We start from the raw sequence: 22,325 nt of genomic DNA, 5'->3' as shown, positions 1-22,325 counted from the left end.
AACAATATCATCTTTGAATTGAGGCACGCAAGTGTCTAAAAGAAGCCTGTAAGAACACAGCACAACAAAAGAAAAAAGATACATATAAGGCTCATATGAAAACTCAGAACAGGACAAAATTTGGACCCTAGAAGAACTGGGACCAGAATAGCCTAAGGTTTCTTAAATTTCAGAAGACAATGGAGCAATGCCTTCATCACTAACAGGAAAAAAATAATTTCCAAATAGAATTCTAAATTCAGCCAAACTAAAAATGAAGTGTGAGGTTAGACTGCAGATATTTTCAAACATTTTACCTATCATCTAGCCTTTCATAGGAAGTAACAAAAAAAAAATCTAGTCTAACAAAATGAGGGAGTAAAATAAGAGGATGTGGGATTTAGGAGACAAGACATCCAACAGAAAAAGAGCAAAAGGAAGGGGAGGGGTCTGTATAAGTGGATTAAAATAAATCAAACTAGAAGAGGATGGAGGTTTCTCCCAGAGGGAGAAAACCCAAATCAAGTATTTTTCCATTTGGAAAATAATGTTGATGGGGTATAAGATAGCTAATAGTGGAAGCTGAATAAAAAAGACACAAAGAAAAGTAAGTAACTAAAAAGGGTCAATTATCTACTTCAAGAAGATAAGTTATACCAAAAAAGAAAGGTAGTCATAGGCATGACTTGGCTCACTGGTGATGAGTAAACAAATAGCCAGAATAATGTAAATACTGATTTCTGGGCTATGCAAAAATTGTGACAAAACGATACTGGAAAAATGAGAGAAAGGAAAGCATGTATGGCATGTATGTGAGTGGTTTAAGAAATTCTCGTCTACCATAACAGTAAGTTTACAACTATTAGAAAATTAATGAATCAAAGAATATCTGTTTAAGTATATTACTCAGAAATTCAGTGGAATGGGGACTTCCCTGATGGTCCAGTGGTTAAGGCTCAGCACTTCCAATGCAGAGGGCATGGGTTCAATCCCTGGTCAGGGAACTAAAATCCCACGGGCCCCAACAGTGTGGGCAAAAAAAAATTAATTAAAAAAGCGAAGAAATAGAAGAAACAGTTTAAACTGTTGAAAGTAACTGCCTATGAGCAGCAGACTACACCCTTTCTGATAGGCAAAAATAGCAGTGTTGTTAGGTATAAGTGCTAAACCTTCTCTAAGGTGATTTGTGTAAGTTATTCTACCGGACCCTCATAAAAACCCTGAATAACCCTGTAGATAAATAATGTCATACCTTACCAACACGGGAGGAAGCTGAGTTTCAGAAAGCTTCACTAACACACCCACAGAGCCAAGTCTCAGATTCAGATATGTCTGCCTCTAGAGTCTGTGCTGTTAACGGCTATTCTGTACGACTTCTCAGGGACACAGTCTCTGGAGTACCCAATCCCACCTTACCTCCTCCACATCTTCATCCAATTGCTCATTAGGATCCACTTCTCTTACTAAGTCCTGTAACTTCTTCTTGGTCAATACCTAAAGTTAATTGGGAGAATAGTTTTCAGCCAATTTACTGGGTTTGATTTCTACTTTCCAAAGAATTCTCAGTTTGGCCTACCTGGAGCTACTACTGGAAGACTATATTCTAGAGACAAGAACAGCCTAGGGAAAGGCAGAAAGAGCAGCCTGGAGGAGAGGCCAACATCTGTCAAACAGTTTTAGGAAACTCTGTATTAATTACCAATTTTCTGACCACCACAAGTTGTATAGCTCCTCTGCTGCCTTTGGACAAGCTCGTCTACCCTTCTTCCCACCTGCCCAGCTCACAGAGCCTTCTTTCTGTGCTTTCCTAGGCTACCCAGGTAAAAGCAACCACCTCCTCCTTCGGCCTCTGTCATACCCTGTGTACCCTTCCATCATTGGGTTTCTTTCCTTGTTTTCTGATTTAATAGCTAAAAGCTCCTCGATGGCTAGGAACATGTGTTCCTTTCTGTTTAACTGAATATTTGTATAAGTATGTACAACTATAATCCCCTTTTTCATAAAGGAAAAATTATATCACATGTATATGCCACTAAAGAAGAATCAATACACTAAAATGTTTACCCACAGTTACTTTGGGGTAGTAGTAGAATTACAGACTATTTACTCTCTCTTTTTCTAAAATTTCATGAAAAGCCTGTATAACATTGAAATAGGAAAAAAGAATACAATTTAAAAAATAAATATTTGTTAATAATGTCTCAGATCTATCCATTCTACCATTATTGTTTAATTCTTTACCACATATCGTGACTTACTGTAAGAGTCTCAGACTTCCTCTCAGAAGTCTGCCCCCTTTCTTACCTTTCTTGTCCCCTTACTGTCAAGTTAATCCCCCTAAGATACTTTATGTTATTTTAATGCCTCATTGAATATTTGCAAAGATTGTTTATTGACTAAAAGTTCCAATGGAAACTAACATAGGCCCAGTATGTTCTGCTGTAATCCCACCTATACAATTTTAATTTCTGCTCTTCTCCAACTCCACACTCAGTATGGTAATCAATCTCCTATCTGCCTAACCCTTCCCATTCACCGCTGCTAGTCCCTCCCTCATTCTCTTGAACTACTGTCTCCTCATCCTGTTCTACTCAGCCTACAAGGCCCAAGTCAGAGATTATACTTATTTTTTATGGCCTTGGAGGACAGAATCAGGATCATGGGTAAAAAGAGGGGGTCAGATTATAGAATCATTGCAGAAAATGAATAATGGTAGCAGCTAGATGAACTAGAAGGAGAAAAGACTAGAAGCAACAGTACTTTTATTACAGGAATAATGAATAACGAAGCCATTAATTATTTACCTATTTTATTTTGCTTAACAATTATATAGCATATATTTATATATAAATATATAAAAACCTGTCATAGGCAAGGTATTGTATTAATGCATGCATGTGTGTATACATATATATACATATATATGTATACACACATATATTCCACAAAGTAAAAATTGATAAATGTACATGATATATCGATAAAGAACTTAAGAAGTCTGAGAGGAAGAGGCAGCATCTGAGATGGACATCTCTCAAAGTATCACTGCTTTAAAGAACAGGTAAGAAGTGCCCGCAGAGAACAAAAAGAGGATGATACCTGATTGTTTTCAGGGCTGAGACGCCCTCCTGTCCCAGGAGTGCCTGGGATCTTTACCACTGCAGTGCTATTGGCCATGGAGCCTTGTGGAGGGGTGCTAGCTGGTTCCGGTTTTATTGATGAGAAATTGGACAGGTTGATTAGGGCTGAGGGACCAAACTGGTTCATAATCTGTCTTGCTTTGGACTTCAGCTCATAGAGCTTATCAAGATCTTGTTTCTTTTTGGAGCTATGAGGACCAAGGCCAATCAACTGTGGAAGAAAAACAAAAGAATTAATTCAGGAAAGACATGTAATAAAGGATGAGTTTTCTATGAGGTCTGTTGGACTTTGAAGGGTCTTCATTTGACACCTGCACATTCAAAATGGAATGAAGAATGTTCACTGCTCTCACCTGATATTTAGAAACCATCTCTTTTGGAAAAGCTAAATAGTCCACACAAGTGAAATAAGAAATTAAATGAAATGAGGAATCTTATGGACATAAATAAACTAGAATGAGCAAGACATTTTTGAAGACTTTGTAAAAACAGAATACTTGGTTAAGTAGTACATGCATTATTTTTGAACATCAAATAAGGCTAAATTCAAATAAACCATGGCACAATCACATACTTGAAACTTAGTCACAAAACTTCAAAAAACAGATTAGTTCATTTCAGTATTTCAAACATGCTTAAATCTATGCCAGGGCCTGATAAACACGATAAATTTAGCAACTGTTAAAAGTAAGCTCTTCTCTGTCATCAAGGGCAAATTTTCTCTGAGTGTTAGCAATCTTTAAATACATGCAGAGTCCCTAGCCTGGAATAGCCAAGACTTCTAAATTTTAGAGCCATGAAGTTGACTCGGTGGACCTCAGCTTTGGTGTCATCAAGATCAGAAGCACATTCAAGAATTTCTGCCCACGGTGACCTCAAGGAGCTTACTTACAGCTATCTGAGTGTCTAGATCTTTAATTACATCAGCAACGGCTGTGAGCCCGGTGAAATGAGAGGCAGCCATTTTCAAAAGCTACCTGTAAATGAATAACTGGCGTCAAGCACCACCCTTGTCACAGAATCATTTCAGTTGCATGGCCTGCATGCCTTCAAAGACCTGGATGCAGGCAAACTGGATGCAGAGAAACATTTCCTTATTCCTACTGTGCACCAAGAAAAACATCTCCATCTCTTTCATATATAACTTTTAAAATTAATTAATGATAACAACAGTAACATTAAGACTCTTCCAAAAAATGAATGCTCTACTGTTACGGATAAACTAGCAGCATATGAAACACTTTATTGGCCAAAATTACAGATTTGAACCTGCAAGAATCATGGCAAAGTTTTCAGAACTTGATAAAGCTTAGCAACCTAAATGCAGAAGGCAATGGCACCTCACTCCAGTACTCTTGCCTGGAAAATCCCATGGATGGAGGAGCCTGATAGGTTGCAGTCCATGGAGTCGCTATGAGTCGGACACGACTAAGCGACTTCACTTTCACTTTTCACTTTCATGCATTGGAGAAGGAAATGGCAACCCACTCCAGTGTTCTTGCCTGGAGAATCCCAGGGACAGGGGAGTCTGGTGGGCTTCCATTTATGGGGTCTCACAGAGTCGGACATGACTGAAGTGACTTAGCAGCAGCAGCAGCAGCCGCCTAAATGAGTATCTTCATCTATTCTATTCTTGCTCCTATTGCTAAGCTCCTCTCCAACAAATTGTTTAACTCTCTAATGGCAGAAATCATCTGCTGGTTTACTCTTAATAAAAGCAACTAGTTAAATGATCAAGAGAAACTTTGTTGGCCAAGAGTTGGCTGAGGGGAGTAGCATAACATAAAGATTACTTTTAAAAAAAAAACACATGGTCCATGCTTCCTTCTCCCTTACTCACAAATGTTACCAAAGAAAGAATCAGGGGAAAAAAAGGTTGTTAAATGGTAAAAACTCCTAATGTTATAAAAAAACAAACTATTTTCCCAGAGCAAGTTCTATGATAAAGCTTTATTGAAGATTATCAGTATGAACATACTCTGTCCTCAAATAACATCCCCCCAACATTCAACAGACTTACTTCCCAAATAGCACTGAGTATTGCTCAAAGTAAGTGGAAGAACTTTTTTGTATTTCTGAATAATGGAAATTCCCCTATTAAGAACTTGGAGATAGGGACTTCCCTGGTGGTCCAATGGCTAAGATTCCATGCTCCAGTGCAAGGGGCATGGGTTTGAACCCTGGTTGGGGAATGAGATTGTACATGCCACAACTAAGAACTGGTGCAGCCAAATAAATAAATATTTAAAAAAAAAAAGAAGCTGGAGATTAAGGAAAAAAAGCTATCTACACAGTACCAAATATGAATAATCATATAGAAATTAATCTTAAGGAATAGCTCTGATGGCTACTAATAATATAAACTGCCTTAATGAAATAAGCGGAATCTGTGTAACGCAAGAAAAATCAAAGTTTCTTAGAGAAGACTGAAATTTACCATTCCCACTGATTCGGTTGAGAAACAAATGATACTTCTAACTTTAAAAAATTCTGGGTCAGTGAGCTACTTCTTCCGTTAAAACAAAACAAACAAAGCAGATGATAACCAGACACCCATTTCCAGACTGGCACTGCTCTGAGTTTCCTAGACCGTTCCTTTATTTGGTTGAATTTAAAGCACCAGAACATACCTGGGTGGGTGATGATTTCAAGGGCTTATACACCTGTCAAGCTCATCACACTGAATATTTAAGATCTGTGCATTTTAAATTATGCCACAATTAGGGACAATAAACCAACCCCTCCTGCAAATAGGTAAAAGATTACACTCCTAGGCATTTATCTCAGAAAACAGAAAACTTATGTTCACACACAAAGCTATATACTCATGTTCATAGCATGTATCAATAGAGAAAAGACATTATTGAATAAATGGTGGTGTATGACTGAGTATATCTGGAAAACATCTAGTTTCATATTTAAAATTTAAATAGTTGACCAATTTGCACTGGGGGGTGTTATACATTTTCCCTTTCATATGCTCCTCCATTCCAGATGGATCAGATATTAAATATCAAATCACAGATAAAATACAGAATATCTTTAAAGAATATTCTGAAACCTAAACTTTACATTTTATACAAAAACTAACTCAAAGTGGATCAAATATATGTAAAATGTATAACTACAAAATTAAAAAAAAAAAGAACATTTTTGGGCTCTAGCTAGGCAAAGCATTCTCAGACATGACACCAAAGGCATGATCAATAAAAGGGAAAACTGATAAATTAGCCCTCATCAAATATTAAAAGTTTCCTCAGTGAAAGCCCATGTAGAAAAGATGGAAAGACAAGCTACAGACTAGGAGAAAATATTTAAAAACTATAGATCCAACAAAAGACTAGTATCTAGAATGCATTATATAAACTCTCAAAACTCAGTAGTTAAAAAAAGTAATTCAACTGGAAAATGGACAAAAGTCACACCAGACATTACACAAAGGAGGATAAGCAGAGAGCAAGTAAGCAAATTGAAAGTCATTCAATCAACATTAGTCATTAAAGAAAGGCAAATTAAAACTATAATGAGATATAACTACACAATTATCAGAATAACTAAAATAAAAAATAGTGACACCAAGTGCTAATGAGGATGCAGAGAAACTGGATCACTCACATATTGCTAGTGGGAATATAAATGGTATAGCCATTCTGTAAAACAATTTCTTAAAAATCTAAATATATACTGTCACAGAGGAGCCTAAAAAGACAAGAAGACTAAGTGGAAAAACGAAGAACTGAATAAACCATGGACTTCAGCTAATAATGATGTATCAAAATTGGTTGATTAGTTGTAATGAATATACTATACTAATGTAAGATATTAATAATGAAGTGCATTATTATAGTAACTGGGTGCAGGGTATATGGGAGTTCTGTACTATCTTCTCAATTATTCTATAAATCTAAAATTGCTATCCCGGTAGGACCTCCTGCTGCTGCTAAGTCGCTTCAGTCGTGTCCGACTCTGTGCGACCCATAGACGGCAGCCCACCAGGCTCCCCCATCCCTGGGATTCTCCAGGCAAGAACACTGGAGTGGGTTGCCATTTCCTTCTCCAATGCATGAAAGTGAAAAGTGAAAATGAAGTCGCTCAGTTGTGTCTGACTCTTAGCGACCCCATGGACTGCAGCCTACCAGGCTCCTCCGTCCATGGGATTTTCCAGGCAAGAGCACTGGAGTGGGGTGCCATTGCTGCCTTCTCCAGGTAGGACCTCCTAGATAAATAAATAAAACTGCTCTAAGAGTTTATTTAAAAATGGAAAAAGAAAAAATCACTAATACAGAAAACAATAGGAATGAATCAAAATATTTTGGTGGGAAAAAAAGCCAGTCTCAAAATAATGCATACTATGATCCCATTTATGTGAAATTTTAGTATCTAATGATCTAAACACAAGTCTCTAATGATAGATGAGGCAGAGACTGACTGCAGCAGGGCAGGGTAGAAGTTTTCAAGGTGATGTAAACCTTCAATATCTGAAGTGGGGGAATGCTTACACAGCTGCTACATTTATCAAAACTCACAGAACTATATGCTTACAAGGTATACATTTTATTGAATGAAAATTATACCTCAACAAAGTGAATATGGAAAAACAAAAACAAAAAACCACGCAACTACTATATGACCCAGCAACTGCAATCCTAGGCATTTATCCTAGCAAAATGAAAACTTATGTTTACACCAAAACCTGTACATGAATGCTCATAGGAGACGTACATGCAATAATCAAAAACTGCAGTCAATTCAGATGTCCTTTAATAGGGGAATCATTAAACGAACTGTGGTATAGCGATACCATGGAATACTACTCAGCAAGAAAAAGGAATCAACTACTGATATGCACAACTTGGATGAACTTCCAGAGAATTATGCTGGGGAAAAGCCAATTCAAAGAGTACACACTGTATAGTTCCATTTATATAACATCTTTGAAATAACAAAATTTTACCAACAGAGGACAGATTAGTGAGGTTGTCAGGGACTGGGTGGGAGGGAGGGAGATGTGGTTATAAAGAGGCAACGAAGAGCCCTTGTGATGGAACTGTTCAATATCTTGATAGTGATGATGGGTAAATTAACCTATAAAAAGTGATGAAATTGTGTAGTACGTAGTACATATATACATATAAGCAAACAAGTACAGGTAAAACTGGGGAAATCTGAATAAGATTGGTTGTATCAATGTTGATATCCTGATGGTCATATTACTCAAGTTTTGCAAAATGTTATCAGTAGAGAAAACTGGTGGTGCAAAGGGTGCTCTGTATTATCTTTTATAATGTTATATAAATCTAAGATATCTCAATTTTAAAAATTGGAAAAACAATATTTTCAAGAGTAAATAATATCCTTTTAAAGAAATGAAAGCTCAGGAGCTATAGCTCAGGAACCATAAGAGAGACTAATATGTTCAATCACACAAAAATAAAAATGTCTGCATGGCAATAAATGTAACAAATGAAGTTAAAGGACAAAAGACAAACTAGCAAAAATATATGCAAGATGCATCAAAGGATTAATTTCTTTTATATATAAAAAATAACTGCAAACCAGTAAGAACTAACTGTCCAAAATAAATACTATGAAGAAACATAACAGCACAAAAGAAATTCAAATGGTTCTTAAAACAATGAAATGATCCTTATTCTCATTTATAATAAAAATACAAATTAAAACTACAAGGTACTATTTATTTGCCATTTGGCAATGATGACAAAGTTTTAGTATACATACTGTGTTTGAAAATTTTATGGAGAAATAATCATTTCATAAGTTGCTGGAGTGGGGGGAATGAAAATTAGAGATCTCTATAGAGAGCTACTTGGACTATCTATCAAAATAAGAAAAGTATATATTGTTTTGATCCCATGGTTCTATTTTTAGCAATTTATATTACAGATGAATTTGTATGTGACTAGAATACTATACATACAAGCAATTTCAACCTAAATGTCTATCAAAGTGATAGTTAAACACACTAGAATATAACTATATAATGGAATACACTGAAAAAAAAATGAGGCATGAAAATATTATCTAAGTGAAACCACTCACAAAAGATTATATATTGTATGATTCCATTTATATGAAATGTCCAGAATAGACCAATCTATACTGTAGTGGTTGCTAGAGCTAGGGAGTGGGGAGACGGACAGGGACTGACTTCTAATGTTATGCAGTTTGTTTTAGGAGTGACAAAAATAATCTAGAGTAGATTGTGGTGATGGTTGCACAGCCCTCTATGTACCATAAAACACTGGACTAGGGACTTCCCTGGTGCTCCAGTAGCTAAGACTCCAGGGCTCAGCTTCAATCCCTACTCAGGGAACTAGATTCCACATGTCACAACTTAAAAAAAATATCCCCCCTGCCTCAACTAAAGATCTTGAATGCCACAATGAAGATCAAAGATCCCCGTGCTATAACTAAGACCCGGTACAACCAAATAAACAAAGAAACCAAAACACTGACGTGTATACTTTTTCTTTTTTTGGCTGTGCCCCATGGCATGTGGAATCTTAGTTTCCCAACCAGGTGTTGAACTCCTGCCCCCTGCATTGGGAACATGGAATCTTAGCCATGGACCACCAGGGAAGTCACTTTAAATTGGTGAATTGTATAATATGTGACTGTCTCAATAAACTGGTTTCTAAAAAGCAAGGAAGTTCATGAAATGACCTGCAAGATACACTGTACATTGAAAATGCAAGGTACAGAACAGTGAGGATAATTTGTTATCACTTGTTTTAAAAGACACATAATTATAAATGTATAAATTATTCCTGGAAAGATACATAAGAAACTGATAGCGATGGTTGTCTTGAGGGGGATAGGGGAATGGTAGTATCCATGGCAGTTCCACACCATGGAACCAAGGTGTGATACTTATCTTTCATTATATACCCTAAATTCTGTAATATGTGCATACGTAACCTATAAAAAATTAAAATAAACTACTGTTTGGTTTGTTTCCTCTGAAGAAATAGGTAATACTGACCCGTTTTTAAAACCTAACAAAAAATATAGCAGTAGCAACAAAAATTAATCTTGACCTTTATCTCATACCTTATACAAAATATATTCAAAACTGATCACAGACTTAAAAGTAAAAATGTAAAACTATAAAACTTCTAGAAAACATAGAAGAAAATCTCCCTAACTTTGGGTCAAGCAGAGTTCTTAGACACAACACCAAAAGCACAATCCACAAAAGAAAAAATTGATAAATGGGCTTAGTCACAATGTAAAACTTCTGCTCTGCAAATGAAAATAAAGACAAGTTTCAGACTAAGAAAAAATATTTACAAATCATGTATCTGCAAACAATTTGTATCCAGGATATACAAAGGACTCTCAAGATTCAATAAGAAAACAACTCAATTAAAAAAAAGGCAAAAGATCTGAACAGATCCTTCACCAAAGACAAGCAGATGGCAAATAAACACATGAAAAAACACTCAGTATCATTACTCATTACGGAAATGCAAAATAAAGCTGCTATGTGCTCAGTCATGTCCAACTCGTTGCGACCCCACGGACTATACAGGCCACCAGGTTCCTCCATCCATGCAATTTTCCAGGCAAGAATACTGGAGTGGGTGGCCATTTCCTACTCTAGGGGACCTTCCCAACCCAGGGATCGAACCTGGGTTTCTTGTGTCTCCTGTATTGGCAGGTGGACTCTTTACCACTGCGCCACCTGGGAAGCTCCAAAGCCACTACAAGATAACAGAAAGCACCTACTTGGAGAAGGAAATGGCAACCTACTCCAGTATTCTTGCCTGGAGAATCCCGGGGACAGAGGAGCCTGGTGGGCTGCCATCTATGGGGTCGCACAGAGTCGGACACAACTGAAGTGTCTTAGCAGCAACAGCAGCAGTAGCAAGCACCTATTAAAATAATTAAAATTAAAAATAGACAAGTGCTAGAGAGGATTTGGAGCAACTGGAACCCTCATTCATCTATGGTGTGACTGTAAAATGGTACAGTCTCTTTGGTAAATGGTTTGGCAGTTTATTATAAAATTGGATACTTACTATATGACCCAGCAATCCACTGCTAACTATTTACCCTAGACAAACGAAAACTTTTAGTCACACAAAACTCAGTATGTGAATGTTTTATAGCAACATTATCCATAATTGCCAAAAACTGAAAGCAATCTTTCACCTGGAGAATGGATAAATGAACTATGTATATCCATACAATGGAATACAATTCAGCGACAGAAAGGAAGAACTACTAATACAAAGAACATGGATAATCGCCAGTGCATTCAGCTAAATGAAAGGATCAAGATTCCAAAGGCTACTTCCTGTAAGGGTCCGGAAAAGGCAAAGCTATACATGGATGGAGAACAGATCAGTGATTGCCAGGGGTTTGACACTGGGGAAAGTCTGACTACAAAAGAGCAGCATGAAGGAAATCTGGAAGGTGCTGGACCTGTTATGTAACTTGAGTGTTATGGTGCTTACATTGACAGTACACACTTGTTTCAACTCACAGAACTGTAACCTGAAAAGTGAACTTTACTGTGTGTAAATTTTAAAATAAAATTTCAAAAAATCATGACGTGATCAAAATGGTCCAAATTATCCGTTTGCTGACAACTTTCATTAGCTCAATTGTAGATGACGCTGGTCAAGCACAATGGAATGAAGTGACCGTAAATAACCTGAATTCCATTATGTAACGTACTATGGTTGCTTTTGGGCTACTCAAATCTCTAACTCATTTTCTTAGCATGCCAAGAGGTAGGAATGTACTATGGATTAAAAACAGAGGTATTCACTGTAGGACAGTTTGAGAGGAGAACAATTATAATAGCAAACTGTTTACTAGCCCCTACTATGTGGAAATCATGTGCCTGGATTGGCTTTAAAATCCTTTTACCTCTGAAATATTTAGGAATTTATTATTTAAACAAATACTAAGTAGGGAATTCCTTGCCAGTCCAGTGATTAGAACGCCACGATTCCACTGCAAGGAACACAAGTTTAATCCCTGGTCAGAGAACTAAGATCCAAACAAACAAGAAACCCCAAACTGAAAGGGGCTACCAGCCTGATGGCATAAAAGCCTTATCACTGTGGTACATGACTTAATGATTTGAGTTTTCTACCTGACTGTTTCTCTTCTCACTGGTTTCTAGATGCATCTAAACAAGCTCATGGTTTCCAGCCTAAATAAACCACAAAGAATCCATTTTACTGCAGTCTGTAAGATCTGAGAGCAACAGAAATGTGGGATTTTTTTTCTACTTGTTTTTTGACTAGTTTGATCCTGTTCAGGTTTTTTTTTTTTTAGGCAATTTTGAATTAGCAGGAAAGCACTACAGTACAGCAGTCAAGGGATGGACTCTTGTGGCAGTTTCTGGGTTCAAGCACCTACTCTGCCACTTATTAGCTTTATGTCCTTGAGCAGCTTACCTAATCTCTTTATGTCTCAATTTCCTCATCTAGAAAATGGAGTTAATCATAAGGTATACCCCATGGGATTGCTGTGACCATTCACTGAGTTTATGTACTCTAAAACACTTAGAAGAATGTGTGGCACTGGTAAGTACAATTTAAAATGTTTGCTAGTGTATTATATATGCTCTCCTCTTTTACATTTTAATTATAAAAGTCAGTATATTAAGCCTAAAATGTTTCACCCATCCTGCTATGTATTAGTGGCATCCCATAATTACTCTTATTACTACAGACATTTAAAAAAGAAAAGTGGATTAAAAAAAAAGTTGTGGCAAATGGTCAGCAGGAGGCTGATGAAAGGTACTGTGACACAGGGAAGATGCAAGTCAGTTGGGCTAGGTGCCACCATAGTTATGCCACCGAGTTATGTGAGCTGCCTTTGCCCAGAGTTTCTACTCCTATAATTAGAAAAGGACCAGGCAAAATCTAAAGTCTCCTCCAGCTCTAACAAGTAGTATAAGATTTAAAATTAAGTCCATGTGTATAGATTTAAAAGTTTGTCTTCAACACACTTGTTTCACAGAGCAGGTTATCAACACTGCCAATGTGTTGCCTCTCAAGTACTTTGGGTCAAAAGTAATATGTTCTATGTTCATATCTGCTCTAACACAATGGTTTTCTGATCAGATACTTACTTAGAAATCCTATTCTAATAACTCAATCAATGCTAGAGCCACAAATGAGTGAAATAAGTAATACAATTTGCAAATGTAGATGAGAATGATAACTCAGGAGTAGACTATCATGAATTAAATCATCAGGTATTTTGAAATGGCAGTATGGTCATGCTTTACCTCATAATTTGGTGTAAGTTTTGATCACTTGCATTCAATATAGGCATTTGAAAACAGTATAGGCAAACCCACTGGGAACTAAGTTATTCTGGTTTTCTCAATCATCTAATTCATATTACAATAACTGTAGTTACTCCAATTTAAGTCCTTGTTCTTCACACTGGTCTTTCTTAGCCTCCTAAATTTAAAATTAATATGTCTTACTCCACTGTGAGGATAGTTCTATACAGGTCCCATTTTTCTATCTTGAATATCTGTGCTTCTTTAAAACACAGGAATTTAGTTCCCCTCAAAAGCACACTGCTTAAATATCCTAATAAGTTACAGTACTTGATATTAAGAGGAGTCTGGAGGAGGTGGGAGAGCTTTTATTCAATGCTAGGCTTTGTATAACTATTCCATTTTGCTGAAGAGCAAACTGAAACATGGTGAGGAATCCACTCAGAGAAACAGAAAAAAATATTAGAAAAACACATAACTGGATTTGACTGGGGCTGGGTCACTTAGTAGCAAATGATTTCAGGCAAGGCACTTCACTCCCTGCACTGATTTCATATATCTGTACAATGGAATTAACAATATTTAACTTGTGGGACTGTAAACTTACTCTAAGTTTCAGCAAAAGGTATTACTGAAGAACCAAAGTAACTGGTTCTAGTATCCCCACCATCCTTATCTAAAAGCAGCCATCTTCACTAAATATTTATGTTAAAAAGAAAGGACACAATTTACTTATCCCTGACTTTCTAAATTACTATATTTTTGAGGGGGAAGGGGCTTCATTTAAAGGTTTCCTAACATGTGACACTCATTTTATCAATGTCAATACAGTAAGAAGACTCAAAATAAAATACTAGAATCTGTAAAACTTCCCTCTTGAGTTTGAAGTTAGAGCAAAGATTCTAGAAATATATCTTCAAGTAATATTAACCATAAGCATCTCCTACCTGCTATGCAGAGCAGGGTACTGTGTCAAAATCATGATCTAATCAGTCGTGGCCTCACTGTAATCTTTTTTGGATGTTAGCTTCCTTATATGTAAAATATGAGTTTTAAAAAAGATTATCTTTCCTGGTCCTTTCATCTCCACCATCCTCATTTTTTGAGATTGAGAGATCTGCGCTCAGTTGAGTAGAATGGGATTTAAAGCACTTAATAAGTATATAACTGCTTCAACTTTACACCAGGTGCTTTACCAGAACGAAGCTGAAAAAGAAGATGCTTGCAAGTGGGCTTCCTAGATTGCATCCGACACAAGAGAAGCCTGCCAAAAGGTCAAGCAGGCAGCGCGAAGGAGTCGTTATCTTCCCCTGAATACATCCTTTACCACTCTCGGTTCAGAGACTACGAGGAGAAAAAGTGGATCCCTGTATCTTTTCCGAACTCTCCCTTTTACTAAGAGGCTCATTTCCTCACAGCCACGGCCCCTTATCCTCTTCGCTTTTAGGAGTTCGGGTCCTTACAGCCCTGTTCCCGCAGATACTTCGGAGTCTCCAAGCCCCGATCCCGTCCCCACAGAAGTCCGTCTTCACTGCCCGCTCCTGTTCTTCCCAAACCCGTGTCCTCTTACTACTCCTGTCTCTCAGGAACCGAAGTCTTCGCTGCCCCGTTTCTGAATCCTTCCTTAGAAACATGGGTCTTCAATGTCCTGCTTCTATCGCTCAGCAGCCCAAGTCCTTACAGCTCCGCTTTTACCTCTTAGGAGACAGTGTCTTCACGCCCCGTTCTCTTCCGACCCTCTCCTCTAAGGAGCGTGGGTCCTCACAATCCTGTCTGGCCCTCTCAGCCCGCTTTCCCTCGGATGCCGGGTAACTCACATCCGTTCCCTTTCCCTATGTCGCATCTGGAGCCCAGGTCCCCACAGCCGTATCTTCTCCGAGCCCCGAGCCCCTCAGTCCCGTCCCAAGAGCCTGATTTCTCACACAGCCCCGTCTCCTCCACAACCTGGCTCTTCAAATACTGACCACTGTGGGTCTGGGTCCTGACTCCTTCTTCCCGCTCTTCTTCCTCAACTGCCAGGGCCCAAGACTCACAGGCAGCAGCGTCTATCTCCCCATGATATGCGGAGACTGCCCCAGTGAAGCGTTCGTCTCAGCAGCCTGTCCGACTGCTCGGCCCTCCCCGAGTACTTCCGGCACCGCTCCCCGCCTCCAACCCGGAAACGCGCGGCTCTTCCGGCCGGCGGGCGCGCGCCTGGTTGCGCAGGCGCGGACTGCCTTCAGACACGTGGTGGTGATGTTGCCGGGTAGCTCTGGGGTTGGGGTTTTGGTGGTTGGGGTTTTTCCTGTTTGTGACTGACTGGTAGTCTGAGCGAGCTATGCGCCTTGTATCCCGGAGTTACTAACCCTGACCTTATTGTTTCTCCCCAGAATAGCTTGTATATATTGCTAGCAAGACCGGTAATTGACGCCATCGGATGGCTTAGAGGTCGGCATTTTTGGTGGTTGTCTTTGTCGTGCCGTGAGGACAGTAATTGAAGGCGGGAGGAGAAGGGGACGTCAGAGGATGAGATGGTTGGATGGCATCACCGACTCAATGGACAGGAGTTTGAGTATACTCCGGGAGTTGGTGATGGACAAGGGAGGCCTGGCGTGCTGCAGTCCATGGGGTCGCAAAGAGTCGGACACGACTGAGCCACTGAACTGAAACTGAATTGAGGACAGTAGTATCTCCTGGGACCAACACTCCAAAGATACCTACTTATTGGACGTCAACCGGAGAAACGCGACAAAGAAGAATGGTTTATGGCTGTGGTTTGGCAGTTAATAACAACTGAGCGCTTACTATTCACCAGGAACTTTTTATAAACACCTTACCGTCGCTAAGTCATTTAACGATTTAAAGAAACTTGTGAGAGGGACTTACCTTGTGGTCCAGTGGGTAAGACTCCGCGCTCTCACTGCAGGGGGCGCGGATACTATCCCTGGTAGGGGAAGTAAGATCCGCGTCCTGCCGGACGCATCCAGAAGAAAATAAAGGAAACCTGTGAGAGATTAACCAAATTCTAACTAATAAGTGCAGAGGCACAACTGGAACTCAGAATTCTCACCCTGAAGCCTGAAGTGTCTAATCACTAGAACTGACGCTTTCGGTTACTTCATCTATCAAATAAATGTCAAATGCTTGGTGAGAACTGCTAAATTCCTGCTAGATGCTTCAAATGCTTGGTGAGAACTGCTGAATTCCTGCTAGATGCTAGAGTTGTAAAGAAGACCTTATTCCAGCCTGAGTGCCTTCCAGCCCGAGTCCCTCCTAGAGCCCAGGTCCCCAAACTAAGATGGACGAGAATCCACAGACAAAAAGTAGTGTACAAAGTGCTGTGATAGCTTAGTGAGCAGCAATACTGTCAGCATGAAAAGCTGCCTCCCACCAGGAATGGTACAGCAACTTGTTCTCCCTGTCTTTGTATATTGCCAAACGCATCCCACCAAACTCCCAATCCACCGGTAACCGTGCCGCAGATCTAGATTCACAGATTTCAGGCGGCTTCAGCATTAGGCGCCAAGCTATGGTACTAGTCTAATTTCTCTGCCACTGCTCTCTTCATTTTCCTAAGGGTCTGGCATTCCATTTTTGTTTTTGCACTCTGTCCTTTTAAGACCCAGTTTACTTTTTTTCTGGGTCTTAATTATTCTTTTTAATTTTATTTTTTATACAGTTTTAAAGGTTACACTCCATTTAGTTATTACAAAATATTGGCTATATATCTCCCATGTTGTACAATACATTCTCTAGCCTCTCTTACACCTAGTAGTTTGTACTTCCCACCTCCCTACCCCTATATCGACCCTCCCCTCTCCCCATTAGTAACCACTAGCTTGTTCTCTAAATCTATGAACCTGCTTCTTTTTTGTTATATTCATTAGTTTGTTGTATCTTTTAGATTCCCCATATAAGTGATATCATACAATATTTGTCTTTCTCTGACTTATTTCACTTAGCATAATGCCCTCCAAGTTCATCCAAGTTGCTGCAAATGGTAAAATTTCATTCTTTTTCTAATGGCTGGGTAATATATATATATATATATATATATATATAATCCATTAATCTGTTAATGGACACTTAAGTTGTATCCATATCTTGGCTATTGCAAATAATGCTGCTATGAACATCTTGGTGCATGGATCTTTTCAAATTATTGTTTTTTTCGGATACATACCCAGGAATGGAATTGCTGGGTTTTATGATAGTTCTATTTTTAGTTTTTTGAGAAACCTCTATACTGTTTTCCACAGTGACTGCACCCCTCTGGGTAGGAGGCAAGATAAACACAAAACTGTTAATAGTAGTTTGGGAAAACCATTCTCACACTTCTGTACAGTATCAATTCTCACTTTTCTGTACTATGTCAATTTCTTTCCAATTTCTTTTTTGTATTAAAAAAATGAAATATACATGAATGATTCCAATTTTATGCCTTTCTGGAAAACACAAAACTACAGGGCCAGAAAAGAGGTTGCCAGGATTGGGGATGGGAGGAGGGGTTGACTAGAAAAAGGGACAAAGGGACTTTTTGGGGTGATGAAAATACTGATTGTGATAACAGATTCATGTCTATATGAGTTTGTTAAAACGCATAGAACGTATGATAAAAAAGGTGAATTTACTGTATATAAATTATACCTCAATGAACCTAACCTTAGGGCTCCCCCTCTGTGGCTCAGCGGTAAAGAATATGCCTGCAGTACAGGAGACACAGGAGACCCGGTTCCGATCCCTGGGTGGGGAAGAAACCCTGGAGGAGTGCATGGCAACCCACTCAAGTGTCCTTGCCAGGAGAATCCCATAGACAGAGGAGCCTGGCGGGCTGCAATCCATGGGGTCGCAGAGCCAGAAAGACTGAAGCAACTTAGCACGCAAACCTGACTTTAAGAAATGTCAGAGAAATTACAGAAAGCAAGGACTATATTTTTAAAATAGTCTTAATTGCACAAGTGACAAAATACATAATAAAATAATCGTTATGGGTTTTTAACAAAACATTATAAGTAAATCTAAAGTTTTGTGTGTCTGTGCCCAGACTCTTTTCCTCCTTTCCAGCGTTAATCATTAATATGTTTTAATACAAATATGTAGCCATAAAAAATAAAGCACTGGGTTTTGTATGCACACGTGTGCTTTTTATTACGTCAATGACATCATGCGATACCCTATGCAACACATTTTTCACTCAGTTTTAAAATATTTGTTGATAAAGCACAGTAGTTTTTGTTTGCTTACGTTAATGGTATCACGCTGTACCTTATTCTACTGCTTTTATCAATCTGTGTATTTTGATGTCCAATTTACTCCTTGGAAGTGCAGCAGTTGGCATTCCACTTTATAAATCCACCACATTCTGCTGTTCCGTTGCTGCGTAGGTGAAGATTAAATTGCTCCCAGTGTTTTGATCTTACAGTGATCCGACGCCTCCAGTGCTCCTGTGGCCGCTTCGGGGTGAACGCCTAGGAGTAGCACAAGTTGTGCATTTCCAATTTTAATAGGGTGAGATTTGAGTCTTCCCCAGATAGGTACGTGTATCTACCGGAAAGTCAGTCTCGCTGCGCAGCTCACGCGCAGTAGAGAATCACGCTCCTTCCTACAAACCCCTCCCCTACGCCTCCCTAAGCACCCGCAGGCACCTTCCCAGCAAGCACGGCGCATATTTGCATACGACTCAAGTCTCGGCTTTTATTTTAAATAAAAATCCAAAGACAGATGATAGAGTCTCCTTATGAAGACTTCTCTCCCTTTCAGAAGGGTCTGCCGTTACATCCTCAACTTTGGAAACTCTGAATGGAAAACTGCATCGACTTTATTTTCACCTTTATCGTAAAAGGGGTTTGCCGACACTGCCACCCTGCTGTGGAAACTCGCAAAACAAAAAGGGCTTCTGTCGTGAGTGGCACACGTAGGGCAGCTCGTTTGTTCTACGTGCGGAATCGACATCAAGAGATTTCGGAAGCATAATTTTTGCTATTGGGGCAGCTGGTGATCGTTGGTCCTGGCGCCCCTACTTACGGAGTTTATAAAGCAGAAATTGAAATTAATTGTTGTGTTCTTTTCTGACCGGGTGCTTTTTTGTTTTGTTTTGTTTTCTGCTGTGAATGTTACGTATCTCGCCCTTCAAAAACTTCGATTTTTAAGTAAAAAGTTGTGTGAAGTGAACCAATATACTTTCAAGAGCTAGGTTATGATTTTTTTCATTTTCGCGAGTTAGGAGAGTAAGTGACGTATTTTTCCGCTGGGCCACGCAGCCGGAAGAAATGTCTACAGTTTTCTTGGATTTTTTGCTTACGAGGGTAACAGAATCATAATGCGAAGCTTATTTTGTAAAAGTTATTTTCTTACTACTACATGTATACATTATCAGTTTCTAAATTTGTGTTGATGTTCTTTCTGTAATTTCTGTCCTTTAAGAAGAATCACTGCTTTAAAACACCAGGTAAGTTAGCACTCTTACTGCTGATAACAACGTTTTCGCAGAGCAGCTCATTAAGAGACACAAAAGTGTAAAACCTTCAAAAAATTCATCTCATATGTTAAATTATGTTAAAGAGGGAAATTCTCTGGCGGTCCAGTGTTTTATATGCAGGGCTGCCGCTGCAGGGGGCGCAGGTGGTCCGAGAACTAGGATCCTGCATGCTGCCTTGTGCGACAAAAAAGAAAGAAAGCGGTTTTGCTACAAAGATTCATTCCATTCATTCTAACAACAAATGTGTTAAGTGTTCTGCAATATAGGATGGTCCCTCCAAACCCCTGGAAGCCCAGACGTAAAGAATCTGCCTGCAATGCCGGAGACCTGGGTTCGACCCCCGGGTTGGGAAGATCTGGAGGTGGGCATGTCAACCCCTTCCAGTATTCTTGCCTGGAGAATCCCCATGGACAGAGAAGCCTGGCCGGCTGCAGTTCATGGGTCTCAAAGAGTCGGATACGAGCCACTAAGCACACTGTTCAGTTCAGTTCAGTCGCTCAGTCATGTCCGACTTTTTGCGACCCCATGAATCGCAGCTCGCCAGGCCTCCCTGGCCATCACCAACTCCCGGAGTTCAGTCAGACTCACCTCCATCGAGTCAGTGATGCCATCCAACCATCTCATCCTCTGTCGTCCCCTTCTCCTCCCGCCCACAATCCCTCCCAGCATCAGAGTATTTTCCAGTGAGTCAACTCTTCGCATGAGGTGGCCAAAGTACTGGAGTTTCAGCTTCAGCATCATTCCTTCCAAAGAAATGCCAGGGTTGATCTCCTTCAGAATAGACTGGTTGGATCTCCTTGCAGTCCAAGGGACTCTCAAGAGTCTTCTCCAACACCACAGTTCAAACGCATCAATTCTTCGGCGCTCAACTTTCTTCACAGTCCAACTCTCACATCCATACGTGACTACTGGAAAAACCATAGCCTTGACTAGACAGACTTTTGTTGGCAAAGTAATGTCTCTGCTTTTGAATATGCTATCTAGGTTGGTCATAACTTTTCTTCCAAGGAGCAAGCGTCTTTTAATTTCATGGCTGCAGTCACCATCTGCAGTGATTTTGGAGCCCCCAAAAATAAAGTCTGATACTGTTTCCACTGTTTCCCCATCTATTTCCCATGAAGTGATGGGACCAGATGCCATGATCTTCATTTTCTGAATGTTGAGCTTTAAGCCAACTTTTTCACTCTTCACTTTCACTTTCATCAAGAGGCTTTTTAGTTCCTCTTCACTTTCTGGCATAAGGGTGGTGTCATCTGCATATCTGTAGCACACTCCAAATCAGCGCACAAGTTGGGAGTGGGATAGTTGGATCCAGGATCCCCCCTTGGATACAAAAAATCCGCAGATGTTCAAGTACCATATATAAAATGGCATAGTGTGCTCAGTCGTCTCCAACTCTTTGCAACCCCACGGACTGTAGTCCGCCAGGCTCTTCTATCCATGGAATTCTCCAGGCAAGAAGACTGGAGTGGGTTGCCATTTCCTCCTCCAGGGAGGGGATCTTCCCCAACCAGGGATGGAATCTGTGTCTCCTGCCTTGGCAGGCTGATTCTTTACCATACTTGCATGTAACCTCTGCACATCCTCCAGGTATATTTAAAATCACTTCTAGATTATTTACAATACCTAAAACAAGGTAAATGCTTGTAAAATAGCTGCAGGCTGGCAGCAAAATCAAGTTTTGCCTTTTGGAACTTTATGGGTTTCTTCTGTTTTTTAAATCAGTGGTTGGTTGAATCTGGGAATGCAAAACCCAGGGATACAGAGGGCTGGTTGTATTGTTTTGCTCACTTAATGAATGAGAAAACAGAAGCTCTGAAAGGTGTCCAACACAGAGCTAGAAAATAGCAGGGTCAAGAGATGAGTCCAGATCTTCTGAAAGGAAACTTGCTCTGACTTCACAGAGTAATATCCAAGAAAAATGTCAACCAGAATGGAATCTATTACAGATGGAAGATTTACTGGGAGAGTGAAGCTTTTTTCCTTTTATTTCTCTATATTTTCCAGTTAGTTCTCAGAAAATATGGGGTAGATGAAAAGATTAGAGAAATGATGAGGATGCACAGTCACTGGAATACAAATGATGAAAAATAAAATAAAATAAAGAAAAAGAAAAAGAAAATCAGATTCACAAAGAAGCCAGTCAGTAAAGACCATATATTATATGATTCCTTTTACCCAAGATGTCCAGAAGAAGCAAAGCTATAGGGACAGAAAGTAGGTTAGTGATTGCCTGGGACTGGAGTTGAGAGCAGGGACTGACTACAAATGGGCATGAGGCATGTTTCTGCCATGAAGGAAATGTTCTACAAGTAAATTATGCTGCATAAATCTATGAGTTTCCTAAAATCATTAAATTGTACACTTAAAATGGGTAAGTTTTATGTAAATTGTATTTTAATAAAACTAAATTTTCTCTTTTTCAGCAGCCTGTCTTCCTCTCAAATTTTCCCAAAGTGACTAATTCCTCCTCATT

At 39.3% G+C, this 22,325-nt stretch overlaps 1 protein-coding gene and 1 non-coding gene across 6 annotated transcripts in view; one reads left to right on the top strand and one right to left on the bottom strand.

The window, feature by feature from the left end:
* Nucleotides 1-18,655, bottom strand: part of TAF12 (TATA-box binding protein associated factor 12) — a 30,139-nt gene extending 11,484 nt beyond the window's left edge. For 2 of the 5 annotated variants that reach the window (XR_008201216.1, XM_052659390.1), the window contains exons 1-4: nt 15,357-15,509; nt 4,012-4,096; nt 3,079-3,330; nt 1,396-1,473 (exon numbers count right to left, since the gene is read on the bottom strand). Coding sequence is in view for 4 of the 5 variants with exons in the window: in XM_052659390.1 (XP_052515350.1) it covers nt 1,396-1,473; nt 3,079-3,330; nt 4,012-4,083 (402 nt within the window). In the remaining variant the exon portion in view is untranslated. Of the gene's footprint in view, nt 1-1,395; nt 1,474-3,078; nt 3,331-4,011; nt 4,097-10,868; nt 11,015-15,356; nt 15,510-18,636 lie in introns of those variants that run through there. The other 3 variants (XM_052659409.1, XM_052659401.1, XM_052659416.1) reach the window with 3 other exon arrangements.
* Nucleotides 18,656-19,256: 601 nt separating this feature from the next.
* Nucleotides 19,257-19,389, top strand: LOC128044066 (U11 spliceosomal RNA). Its single transcript, XR_008199044.1, has one exon. It is a non-coding gene; the product is annotated as a U11 spliceosomal RNA (small nuclear RNA).
* Nucleotides 19,390-22,325: the final 2,936 nt, after the last annotated feature.

Source organism: Budorcas taxicolor, chromosome 2 (genome assembly GCF_023091745.1).
Source record: "Budorcas taxicolor isolate Tak-1 chromosome 2, Takin1.1, whole genome shotgun sequence".
NCBI classification, from domain to species: Eukaryota; Metazoa; Chordata; class Mammalia; order Artiodactyla; family Bovidae; genus Budorcas; species Budorcas taxicolor.
The sequence above is the reverse complement of the archived record's forward strand: the minus strand, read 5'-3'. Positions and strand labels throughout refer to the sequence as shown.